The sequence below is a fragment of the Pleurodeles waltl genome, chromosome 8 (genome assembly GCF_031143425.1).
Source record: "Pleurodeles waltl isolate 20211129_DDA chromosome 8, aPleWal1.hap1.20221129, whole genome shotgun sequence".
Taxonomy (NCBI): Eukaryota; Metazoa; Chordata; class Amphibia; order Caudata; family Salamandridae; genus Pleurodeles; species Pleurodeles waltl.
Window position 1 is genome coordinate 1,121,211,851 of NC_090447.1, and position 13,153 is coordinate 1,121,225,003.

A 13,153-nucleotide genomic window follows, 5' to 3' on the forward strand; every position below is an offset into this window, starting at 1 on the left:
CTTCCCTACCTCTGTAAATATTGTGACAATGTTTAAATATATGCCAAGAAGTGACTTGGTATTTGAAGTCAACGTATGGTTAATTTTTCTGGTGTATACAAACGCATTGCACAGCACTCCAGCCGTGTTTGCTTTATACAGACAAAAAATTACTAAATTAAAAGACACTCTAATTTCAGTAACCAGTAAAGTTTTACATGCAGGAAAAGTATCGCCAACGCATTTTGCCAAATCAAAATTGTGCTGCTAATCTCTGCGCTCTGCTTTACCTAACCAAGGACCACCATGTGCGGATAACTGCGCAGCAAACCTAAGCAAAGAGCATTTCCTGATGCTGAAGGGGCTTTATTTTTGCATTTTGTATATCCGCAAACGATGCATTGTATTGAAAAAAGCATTAAAAAAACAATTTGAAATTTAGGATTGTTTACGGATAGTCATTTTTATTAACAGTTGGACGTACCTTTTTTTTATTCAATTACTTTGTTGCATAATACGAGCAGCCACATCCTGTGGCCCAGATTTGTTAACATTTGACGCAATACAGCAAGACAATTTGCTGCACTGCATTTAATAGAAAGAGCAAGTATGCACCATATTTACTAACGCATGGTGCATTCCTGCTCTCTCTCGTTGCTGGCACACTTTTTATAGCTACTAAGCGCCAACATAGGCACTGTTGCGCTAAGGTGTAAGGGTGACTGCATTACAGGCGGGATTGTTTTTGTGCAGGAAGAGGAACATTCCTGCATAAAAACAATCCTCAGAGGCATGTCCTCAGAATGCAGCCCACATAGAAAGAGGGCATAATGTGGAGAAATAGGAATACCCCTCCACGTTATGCCTCACCTGGGAAGGCATAGCATTTTGAAGCATTCTCAGGTTTACTAGCTTTAGTAAATCTTGTAATGCGCCAAAAAAAAACATGGGTAGATGCATGGGAATATCCACGCTCCACCTATGGAGCTCCTTCCCAATGAAGAGCAATGCAAAGCCACGATTTGCATTACCTTACGTTACTTTGGGTTTACTAAACCATGGAGAGCCACACAAGGTGCTCTGCGTGGCTTACTAGATAAGACTTAACAACTCGTGTTGTCTTGTGTCCCCTTGCGCCGCTTTGCTTGATGTTCGGACAATGCAAGTTTTTGATCAATCTGGGTATCCGCTTCTCCAAGGGTTTTTTTTTTAAAGCAAGACAATTTACCACTTTTATTTGAATTTCATAAAATAAATATTTAATGATAAGAAACATAAATACAGACGTTTTGGTCTCTATAGTGCTACATTCTCTGTACAACAAACTCAAATTAAGAAACATTTTAATATAAATATACATCTCTTTTATATACAGTTAGCAGCATTCGATAACAGGTGGTCTTTCAGTTTCAGCTTTAGGCAAATATACATTTTAGTAGAAATACAGTGAGCTAATCTGTGTGTTGGTAATTACTATTATTTCCGCCAAGATAGATCAAAATATACGGATATCCTTTTTTATATACATTTAGAGAAGTAGCCTTGGTCTTCACATAGTGTTTTAATTACAGTACTTAGGCACATCAGTAGTGAAGGCGAAGAGCTGTGAAATTATTTGTCCTGGTTGTTGATGGTTGTTAGTTTTGTTGTTCTTTTTTTGCATTGGTAATTACAAAAATCCTTGTTTTATGTACATTCATATCATTGCTTTTCACATGTGTGTGTGGTGTTACAATTGTAGTCTTAGGGTAAATAAATATCGTAAAAATATTAAATGAGGTAAGCTGTTCATGCGTTGATATCTGTTTCTTCTGTTCTTTCATATTTCTGCTCAGGTCACAAGTTGCACTTAAATTACCTCCTTTTAAAAGACAAGCTAAAAACAGACTTCTTGTATTCTAATGCAGTGTCACATTGTCAGATCACCCTGCTGATACAATGATGTGGCTACTTGAGGAGCTAGTGTTTTCACCAAACCGTTGAGCGTGGTGTTGTCACCGCATTGGTAAAGTTGCTGACTGCATGGTTGGCCCTGAAGTAACCACCACATTTCCATAAAAACTGTGTGGTTTATTCAAATTCAAAGCAGCATCAAGTCTCCTTGGTGTTAGAAGTAAGTGGCTACCTCTGTGGTGGCAGTGCCTTCAGCAAACCATTGAGTGTGGTGGTGTTCTTCTTGACCCCTTGGAAATGTTGCTGGTTGCATGGTTGGCCCTGAAGTAACCACACTTCCAGAAAAGTTGTGTGGTTTATTCTATTTCAATGCAGCATCACGTTTCCTTGCTGTTAAAAGGACGTGGCTACCTCTGTAGTGGCAGTGCTATCAGCAAACCGTTGAGTGTGGTGGTGGTCTTCTCGCCCCCTTGGTAAAGTTGCTGGCTGCATTGTTGGCCCTGAAGCCACCATCACTCTTTCAGAAAAGCTGTGCAGTGTTCTCGAGTTTATAGCTTGGAAATGCTGCTGTTGATAGGTGGGGTTTGGGAGTTGGGGGCTGTGCTGGTAAACTGGAGCATAGGAATATTTGATTGTGTAGCCATTTTCGTACTGTGGTGGGAGCGGCTGGCTTCTTTGAAGCTGATGAGGTGGGTATCTGCAGATGCTTCCTGAATTACTATAAAGTCGCCTTTGCTCATACGCTGGAAGAGAACACATTTTAAGTAAACTGGGTTAGAATGAAAAGCATCACATGGCTATAATGCAAAATGAAATAAGACAACCAGAATAGTGTTCATACATCTCAATGCAGTTCTTTGTAGAAATGTGTTACAAATACCAACTACTTGGTGCTCTTCTCTGTCTGCTAATAATCAGTGGAACATTCACTTTTTCAGCCAGGCTCTCAGCACGACTTTACAAAACATGGTTGGCACAATTTTTGCAGTGTATGCATTTGAACAGTGACAATCTCGGGTGTGTTTGAGCTTAAAATCAGTTTGGTCCATTCCCTTTTGACTTGTAATCATCTAAAAATCTTAACAGGAATGTCAGAGAGAGGTGACTTAAATGTAGATGGTAAGTAAGATGCCAGAGCATCTGAAAGTGGCGAGGAACTGTTGGGTTTGCAAGATGCAAGGGCTGACCGTGCATCGTAAATGGTTCTGAAGACATGGACGGATATGGACACAAGAATGTCTGAGGAGGGGTTGAAAGGTGAACCATAGGACATTGTACAAAGTAGCTGTGAGGAGTGGTAAGATGGGACCAGGAACCTGCTGAAGTACCTCATCTTGAAGACTACAGACAATTAGTAAGGCTCTTGGCACTGTGAATGTGGGGGTGCTGGCGTAGAGTTTGCTGATAATGACCAGGTGGGAGTGAGCAAAGTGGTGGCTATGAGGTTGACGGTTAAGTGCCTCTGTTTTACTACCACAATGAACCTAAGGTTGTGGGCTGTAAAGAAAGGTATAACTTGGTAAGAAAGATATATTAAACTTTGTAATGAGCAATGGGTGTTGAGAAGTGGCAGAATTTCTCGTCTGCCACTATCAAACAGTTCATTGCCATCTGCCAACAGTGTAGAGAGAAGCAGAAGCCCAGAGATAATTTGAAGGGTAACTTATTGTCAAAGAAGGTTTACAGAAAAAGAGTAATAAGATGATGTCCCCATTTTATGGAAAATTGAAGGAATGCCAAGATTAGGGAAGTGGGGGCGCCCACTGATGGGGAGGTAGGTGTAAAGGTGAAGAAGCATCAGGAGACTCTAGAGGCACCCGCTGATGGTGAGGTAGGTGTAGAGGTGGAGAAGCATTAGGGCACAGGAGGCACCCACTGATGGTGAGGTAGGTGTAGAGATGACTGATGGTGAGGTGGGTGCAGAGGTGGAGAAGCATCAAGACACTGTGGAGGCACCAGCTGATGGTGAGGTAGGTATAGAGTTGGAGAATCACCAAGGACCACAGAGGCACCCACTGATGGTGAGATAGGTGTAGAGGTGGAGAAGCACCAGGGCACAATGAGGAACCCACTGCTGGTGAGGTGGACAGAGGTGGAGCACCAAGGCACTCAGACCAGCTATCAGAGTCTGGGGAGATCCAGGAAAGTCGTTTGTGATTGGTGACCTTTACCAAGTCATCGGGAAGATTTCAAAACTGTTAATGTGGTGTAGAGAGCAAAGAGGAAGAAGGTGAAAGAGGGATTTGTGGATGGTGTAATTAACATGGGTTAAAAAGGTTAAAGGTCTGGTAAGTGCTGCCTCAGGAACCCGCACTTAAGGGAAGCCTTGATGCGGGGGACTTCAGAAACAGCTTGTGGGGTGATGGTGACTGCATCTATTTACACAAGCATTAGTTTATAGAATAGCTTAGGAGAAGAGGGTGGCAGATGAGAGCAGTAGGAGGAGGGGCAGGGGGTTTGTAGGTGCCATTTCGTTATTATCATGCAAATAGTGGTTTGTTGTTTAGAAGGGTAGAAACCAGACAAGTGTGGGTGGGACAATATAAATCATTTTATGGTCAAGGGAGGGAGAGGGTGAAGAGATTACTTTTTAATTAATTTCCGTTACAAAAAGTGTCTGGTGAGCAATAACTCAAAAGGGAGGAGCCAATGATATACAAGAGTTGCGTCCTGATTGCATGAATTTTCGCTGAGAAGTACAACATATAGATCTTAGATAAAAGGTTCACACTATTAATGGGACCGTAGCGCCCTAACATTGCCATATATCTCATAAACTTGATTTGGGAAGAAACCCGTGTTTCGGCCAAATCGGGGACTACAGAAATATTCTTAATGGGAGCACAAGTCAAGTCAATCCTCGGGATAACATGATTACAAGCTTATGGTCACAAACGTTATGTGTTAACAATCTATGGTCATCGTTAAGAGTTTTATGTCGAAGTATTTTAATCCGAGATAATAACTGTTACACAATTAGCAATCTAAATGTCCTCAAATTGGTTTCTTAACTTGCACAGTAGTGATGCTGGAGATAAGCATTAATTATATTATTTATTACATTTTAAAAGTAATCACTCGACAATTATAAGCAATTCGACCATTAAAATTCTCTTAAGGGAATATATGCTACATTTAAAAATAGAACCCATACTGGTGTGTGTGTGTGTGTGTGGGGGGGGGGGGGGGCGGGGGGGGGGGGGGGGACTGGAATGAAAGCCGTGGAGGGCAAGTTTACGAATGAGGGGGAGTTTAATGAATGACGCATTCAGAATAAAAAGAGAAACAGGGTCATTGTTGTAATAACCGTGGGCCACTAACAATAATTTCTAATTAGGCTGGATTCCGTGATTAGATCGTGCTAATTATTTAGTAAACTCTATAATTAGAGTCATTCAAATATTGAGTAAACATTTACTGTTTTTTTACTTGTAGGAGGATAGGACTGCGTGGTTTAAAGTGCATATATCATTTATATCATTTTATTTAGTATGCTGAACAAATATGGAGCAAATGCGCAGGATAAAGTAATGTGATTATTTGCAAATTTACACGTTTTACGGATTGTAGTTAGCATCGTAGTACATGGGATGGAGAAAGAAAAGACATAAGTGGTCTAAACAAGGGGTTTTTAAGGGCAACGGACTCTGAGACCTCCCCCCCCCTCCCCACCCCCCGCCGCCCACACAAACACCCATTTCCTCCCTCCCGCCCCACCCCAGAGCTGTTGGGCCGATGGCGCGGTCCCGGGAACTGGGTGAGAATTATCGGTTGGGTAGGGGGAAGGGAGGGATGAGGTTAAAGGGGTTAGTTGGGAATGCAGGTATAGGAGCCCCCCTTTTTGTGAAGGCTACACAATAGTTGTGTCGAGGGTCTGGGAGAAATGCACCTATTTCTTCCCGAAGGTTTAATAGCGAGGACATTTAATATTGACAAGAGGATGGACATTTTGCGTTTTAGTCCTACACCCCTTGCTCAAAGAGCAATCATCTCCCTCAATTGGCATCCTCCCATGTTAATTGCAATAAACTGGGATTTGGTACAAATGCGAGTGAGCGACTACGCCTGAGGAGAGTAGTTGAGTGAGTGATCTGGTAGGGATGACAGATGTGGTATGACAGCCGAATGAGTATTTGAACAATACACTTGTAGTATCAGGGGGGAAACTGTTGAGGCCAAGAAAAGGATGTTACGGTTGAGTGAGTGTTGTGAGGAATTAAAATGAGGTGTGGTGGTAGAATGGAGAATATGGTATATGAGTGATTTGTGATGGAGTGTGGTGACTGAGTGGGCGCTAGACGTTAGGGCTGAGAAGTCCAGCAGATGAGGGAAGGCATGGGGAGGTGGAAAACGCGAAGCTATTTAAGAGGACTACAGTGGATTGGGAAAGGCGAAGTGGAATTAACAGAAAGGATGGGGGGTTATGGAACCCTAAAGCACCGGCTACGGTGAAAATCTGATGGCAACTGGTACCTAATGAAGGTCAGCTCTGACATTTGCTCTTTAAAAGCAAAGAGTGCAAACGGGTCAGGATAAAACTGTGTATTAAGAACCAGATTGTTGCGCAGTATTATTTAGTACTGGGACTATTTCTCTTGTAAGAGGTCTCAGTGAAACTAGATTTTCTCAAAATGCCTAGGACTGTCTAAACATTTTGATGTTATGAGATCACTGCCAAAACGTACCAGTGTGCTGGTCCACGATCTTCTCGCAGTGCCTCTTCGATGCCTCTGCATTCAGGTCGGAATCGCTGTCATTAAAGTCACTGTCGCCTCTTCCACTGTCCTTCACACTGAACTGATCAGGGTGGGTGTGGCTGCTGAAAGAAATAAAACGTGTGCTTGAATGATCGCATAGAGGAGATAGAATATGCATATATCTAACATCTTCTAAATTTCAGAACTCGTAATTAATTAAGTCGGAGCTATGGAAATTCACATTTTGCTGGATATATATTGACACAAGGTTTTTTAAGCTTGTATTCAGTAATTTAAGCCGTACCCGCACGACCACAATTATCCCAACACCAAGAGAGAGTGAAAGGAGTTGGTGGTGAGGTCGTACGTTTAAAATCGGACTTATCTCTTTTGTTTATAAATCGAACTTATCTCTTTTGTTTATAAATGCTATGTGCTTCAGCTTCAGAAAAAGTAGTATGATAAATTTACTACATTTTGAACTTCGAGGGTCACATCAAGATGCGCTACAGTGTTAATAGTCAAGAATACGGCATTACCTTAAACATGTGACTGATTTTCCCTCTTGCCACATGGACACTGGTTGAAAAGGAGCGGCAACTGCATCCTGTAAAAAAGGTATAAATTAATAAGTGCTCGAATGAGGCCTGCACAACTCAATTCACAATCCACATTATTTATACACTGAGCAAAAGCGGGAAGCTGGCAGCACACCGGAGTCACTGGGTGGATATATTGTAAGCACCCTAATTCTCCTTTATGTACAATTTAATGTGTGCCCTTAGAAATGATGCCCATTAAAATCAGATGTAAAATGTCTGTGAGTTGCAGAGTGGCCCATGTCAAATGTGCCATGTGTACTGGCTAACTAGACATCAAAACTTGGCCTACCGGCACTGGAAGGCCCAACCATGACCCTTAAGCCTAAAATTAAACTGCACTCTCAGAATACAGGGTGTCGCTGGCCAATAAAGGAGGACATCAAAAGGTGTCACGCATGACGTGGGGTATATGAAAGGACTGTGAGTGTAATAGAAAATTGATTTAGTGGCTATGCGGAAGTTCGAGAACACCAAGAAAACATCAAGGCAACGAGAATGACTATAAAATATGGAAATACGAAAAAGGGCTCTTCTTAAAAGTGTGAAGGCGCATCATTTTTAGCTTTAACTCTTAGGTCTGCAGGCCGGGTATCACAGCTTACCTGTGAGACTGCACGAGGGGTCCTCTGCACTGTGTAACATTTGTCGGCCTTGCTGCTCTCTTCGGTGTGGGACACGTCACCGCAACTCTCCGACTCTGTGCTAAGGGATAACTGACAGGAGTCTGAGCGTGTTTCGGCGTCTGTGCAACTGTCTGCCTCAGAAGTCGAGGAGTTCTTCAGCAGGTTTTCTCCCTTCTGTCCGTTGGACTCCTTGGGGCTCTGCTTGAAATGGCGAGGCCCCCTCCTACAAGTGGCAGCCACAAATATGATGGCAATGAGGATCAACACACAGCCACCGGACAAAGCACCGATTAGGACAACGGAGACGTCATCGAGGCGCTGTTTCTCAACCTGTGTGAACTGCGTGATAACAATCTGGTCGCTAGATGGCGCAGTATCCGCGAGAATTACATTAAGGGTTGCTGTGGAGGATAGGGGTCGAATCCCCCTGTCAGAAACAACAATGACAACCGATAGTTTTTCTGTAACTTTTTCCGCCTCCAATCGCCTCGTCGTGTAAAGTTCTCCTGAAACTTTGTTGATAGCAAATATTGACCGCTTGTCTTGCAGAATTACAAAGGACAGCTCGGAGTTCACTCCTTCGTCTTCATCTGTCGCTTTGAGCTGCACCACTAGATAGTGCAGCGGGGCGCCGAGGGGCAGCAGGATGTCCGCAGAGTCGTTCCTCAGCGGGGGGAAGGTGATCAAGGGCGTGTTGTCATTCTGATCCACAATCTTGATCCTGATCAAGGCCCGGCTGGAGAGCTGAGGAAGCCCCTCGTCTCTGGCTTCTATCTCCACCTCTATCTCTTTTAGGCTCTCGTAATCAAAAGGCCTCACTGCATACAGGGACCCTGAGGCCGGGTCCACGGTGACGAAAGTAAACAGGGGGGTCCCCATCACCTCGGTGTCCATCAGGGTGTAGGTCACCTTCCCGTTGTGCCCCAGGTCAGGGTCTCTGGCCACCACAGTGGTGATGTAGGAGCCCGGGGCATTGTTTTCGAGGACAGAAACTTCATAGACCGGTTTAGCAAAGAAGGGCGGGTTGTCGTTCTCGTCGCTGACTCGGATGGTGAACTGCCGGACCGTCTTGAAGGGCGGGGAGCCCAGGTCTTCGGCCACGATGGTGAGGTTGTACTCGGAGATCTTCTCCCGGTCCAGGGCTGCGGTGGTCACTATCATGTAGCTGTCCTCGTAGGCCTGCTGCAGCCTGAAGTGCTCGTGCCCGTAGAGGGAGCAATGCACCTGCCCGTTGGGTCCGGAGTCTCTGTCCAGGGTGCTGATCAGGGCTACGAAGCTCTCCCTGCTGGCGGCCTCCGTGATGTGCGCCACCCCGGCGGTGATGGAGGTCAGGGGGGTCACGGTGATGCTGGGCGCGTTATCATTGACATCAGTAACATGCACGATGATTTTACAGGTGGCAGAGAGGGGGGTGGCGCCTAAGTCCTGCGCCTGCACATCGAACTCATGGCTTTGTTTGGTTTCAAAGTCAACTTGTCCATCCAGAGTCAGTCGCCCTGTCCTGGAGTCCAATTTAAAGAGCTCTCGGACCTCGGACGAGACCTGAGGGCTGAAACCATAGACCACTTGTCCGTTCACCCCTTCATCGGGGTCAGCTGCACTCAGGGCCAACAGCAGAGACCCCACGGGGGCGTCTTCCAGCAGCTGCACGGTGATCAGGGGGTGCTCGAAGACCGGGCTGTGGTCATTGAAGTCCAGCACACGGACGGTGACGGCGGCAGTGCCAGACAGAGCTGGGCTCCCCCCATCCTTGGCCACCAGGTCCAGGGTGAAGGTGTCCTGGCTCTCTCTGTCCAGCTCCTTCACCAGCACCAGGTCCGCATACTTCACCCCGTCTGCCCTGGTCTGCACCTCCAGGCTGAAATGGCTGTTCACAGAGATCTGGTAACTCTGGACCGAGTTTATCCCCACATCCTCGTCGATGGCGATGTCCAGGGGAAAGCGGCTGCCTAGGGCGACACTTTCTGACACTTCCACCGGGATCTCGGCTCTGGGGAAGCGGGGGGCGTTGTCATTGATGTCCCTGACCTCCACCTCCACGTGCACGAGCCGGAACTGCTCCTTGGAGAAGCTGACCACGTCCAGGGCCAGGGTGCAGTGCGGAGCCTGTCCGCAGACCTGCTCCCGGTCTATGCGCTCCCCGATGGAGAGCTGGCCGTCGCTCTCCCGCATGCGGATCAGGGACGCGTTGATTTGCTTCATCAGGCGGAAGCTGCTGTCCGGTCTGTCCGCAGAGTTAAAAATCAGATCCTCGGACAGCACCGCGATCACGGAGCCCGGCGGGTCCTCCTCGTGGGTGAAGTACCTGGAGGTGTCAGCGCTGGACAGCGGGGCAGCCAGAGCAAGGAGCAGTAGCTGGAAGGCCACAGCAGCGCTCCAGAGGGAGGTCTGACTGGAAACCATCCCTGCTCTAACCAGAGCCTCGCCTCTGGCACTCGGGACAAGCAAAGTGGACAGAGCGCGGGACTTGCAAAAGTTTAGCTGAAGTTAGAGCTGCGCTCACTGACTGAGCACCCCGCAAAGTCAGCTCGAAGTTCAGTGATTGCAGCCCGAGAGTGAAGTGATGCCCGAGGCTGGACCCGCGCTCTTTTATCCCCTGGAGGCTGCAGCCTCCGCTCAGACAAATGGAACGAGCCCCTCCCCCAATCAATCCACCAGTTGCTTCAGGCAAATGGCCTCCAAGTCCGGGCCAAACGTGACAGCGGGACACCCTCAATCAAACTCACCTGACAGCGCCTCAAAGGGGCGAAGTGCGCGTGACACGCCCTGTCACCAAATGTCACCCGTGCTTGTTTTAGAGGTTACACTCTGGAAGATTGATAGCAGTCACTTCAACGTGCAGAGAATGGCCAGCTCACCCCCGCCATGGAGACACAAAACAAGAAGCGTGCCTATTCCTGAACGGAGGCACAAGTAGAAATATCCCGTGTATGCTTTAAAGCTTCCTTCACTTCTGCATTTACTCTTGAAGATTTTAAGGTTCAGAGACCATTTTCCTCAGTTTTACAGAAGCACTCCGCTAGATTTTGTCACTTATTACATAGAGATACTGTTCATCTGTGTAACTTTCCCTTTTTAATAGATACATAGGTTAGAAAACAACACCTCCCACACTCTTCTTCACATACTCCATCAGACTTTGTCCTTTGTGCACTCCGAATGCATTTGTGACTGTTGCCCGCAGTTGGCAGTTTGTTTTGTTTGGTGGTATTTTTTATTTAAAACTTTAACAATTTTACATTACTGAAAGTTCAATGTTTATTCTGTTGCACGATTACTTAAAATCATTGCAAGTAACTCTGTCTTTATGCAATAAAAAGTTGAAGCAAACATTATATATTGGAAATATTGTACAAATAAAATTGGAAAGCCTTACTGGACTTAACAAGAATAGTAACATTGTTACTTGTGGTGGACTACCATCTAGCCCAGTGATACTCAAAGTACGGCCGGGGGACGCATGTGGCCCTCCTGGCCTTTACATGCGGCCCCCTGCTCAACAGCAGGACTGGGCTGCTGTTTACTCAGCTCTGCACAATGATTAAAATTATGTTAAATAAAAGGCAAGCCTTTATTTAAATGTTAATCGGAGGCAAAGAAAGTAAGAAACTACCTTATCCAGCACCTGAAGGAACACCTTTACTTTTGAAGACATGCTACGCCAAAATTGTAAAAATATAATAAGGGCTCTTCAAAAATCAAAAACTGTTTATCATTAACATGCAGAGTCGTTTCAACATAGTACATCACATTATATCAGTGCATGGAGAAGCATTTTCTTTTTAAGTGATGGTTATCAAACATAAATCCAGAAACATTAATCCCCCCTTTGAAAACAATGCCAACACTGAACTAAGCGGCAGAGTTGGTTTTCATATTCACTCTTTGGGTGGCCTGGGTTCCTATTACACATGGACATTATTATAATTTATTAAATCAAACACAGGAGAAGGTCTTGTACAGCGCACATCCTGAAGTCATGTATTTTGAGATTCCCTTATATGCACTAATGAAGAAAAAGGAGGGAAAGTGAAATAAAAAAATTGTCTAGGATCACACATTTTGGTTAAGGGGGCAAGCCAGGATTCATAGCAGGTTTTATGGTTTCACTTTATGCATTTCAGCCACTAGATGTATATGCTTCGCTTCTCCTACACCACCATACTGCACACCCAACACCACCCTTCGCGCTGACGCCCGCCACCCTGCTAGCATCAATGCGGCCCTCGGTCACAACACAAACCAAACTTTGTGGCCCCTGAGAAAATGTTTGCGAGTACCCATGATCTAGCCCAACTGCTAACCCACATGTTTTGCACCATATCCAAACCGTAAAGTATACTTTACAGTGGGGTTTCTGAAGCCTTTACTTAGAATTCCAGCAGCCATGCTAACAGCTGTGGCTCATTGAGAGAATCAGGATGACTTGCACTGAAATACCCTGCGGTGGTGGAAGCAAAACTAATCAAAGCAGTTATCCTTAGTCAGATCGCTGGTCCTTTGAGGGAGCCACCATTGTGGAATTTTGTCTGCTGTTTCTTGGGGCTGGTCCCCAAAAATAGAACTTGGCCAATTTAGGGTGATACATAATTTGTCCACAGCAAAGAGTTCCTTTGCCAGTGATGCGGTATATCATGATCTGTGTTCTGTGTAGCATACTTCCATGCATTATGCAAGCGTAGGGAGCTGGGTAAAGGGGCCCTTTTAGAGAAAGCCCACAATGAATCAAATAAAGAAGCTTTTAGGTTATTCTCTATGTACCATGAAGACTGCTGTCTTTCAGGCTTCCAATTTGCAGGTTCCTACCATCACAACACATGTTTGCCCATCCAGTGTGCCATACTGTGCACCTATTATGAAAAGTTCACCTTTTGCCTGGAAAGGATAGACTGCTAGATATTATGCTCTCAGAGAGTTAATGAATTACATCAATGACTTTCTCTTTATGAGGGCAGTGGTGTCTGAGCAGTGTCACAAGGCTTTGAAGGTTTTCATTTCCTTAGCAAAAGAGCTACAGGTTAGGGTGTCCAGAATTTTAAAGCCAAAAAGCGGGACATTTCACAAGAACAGAAGAAGGATTACAATTTCACTTCAACTGAGCGCACAGAATGACAGTGCTCATCAGCATAGAATTACAGAAAATGCACTAAGAACTTAAATGAAAAATTGTTTTTAAAGCCAGTGTAATGCCCATTAATTAAATTGCTTTCTGATTACACCTGCAAAGTATTTCTTCTTTGGAAAAGAAAAAAATCACCTCCTCTTGTTTTCAGGTGACCCTCTTTAAAAAATGGGGCATGAGCAAAATTTCTTGAAATCTGCAGGGACAGCTGGTGAATAACTAGGACCGTCCGGGCAC

At 45.2% G+C, this 13,153-nt stretch overlaps 1 protein-coding gene across 2 annotated transcripts; it reads right to left on the reverse strand.

Annotated features, from left to right (window-relative positions):
- Nucleotides 1-1,241: 1,241 nt before the first annotated feature.
- Nucleotides 1,242-10,354, reverse strand: LOC138250432 (protocadherin-8-like). Of its 2 annotated transcripts, none has more exons than XM_069205316.1 (4): nt 7,774-10,354; nt 7,109-7,176; nt 6,558-6,688; nt 1,242-2,615 (listed from the first exon to the last, which is right to left on the reverse strand). In XM_069205316.1, exons 1-4 carry the CDS (start codon nt 10,195-10,197, stop codon nt 2,266-2,268), a joined length of 2,973 nt encoding a protein of 990 aa, XP_069061417.1. In that variant the 5' UTR covers nt 10,198-10,354; the 3' UTR covers nt 1,242-2,265. The 2 variants fall into 2 exon arrangements, with proteins under 2 accessions (XP_069061417.1, XP_069061416.1); XM_069205315.1 differs by having other exon boundaries at nt 6,558-6,691.
- Nucleotides 10,355-13,153: the final 2,799 nt, after the last annotated feature.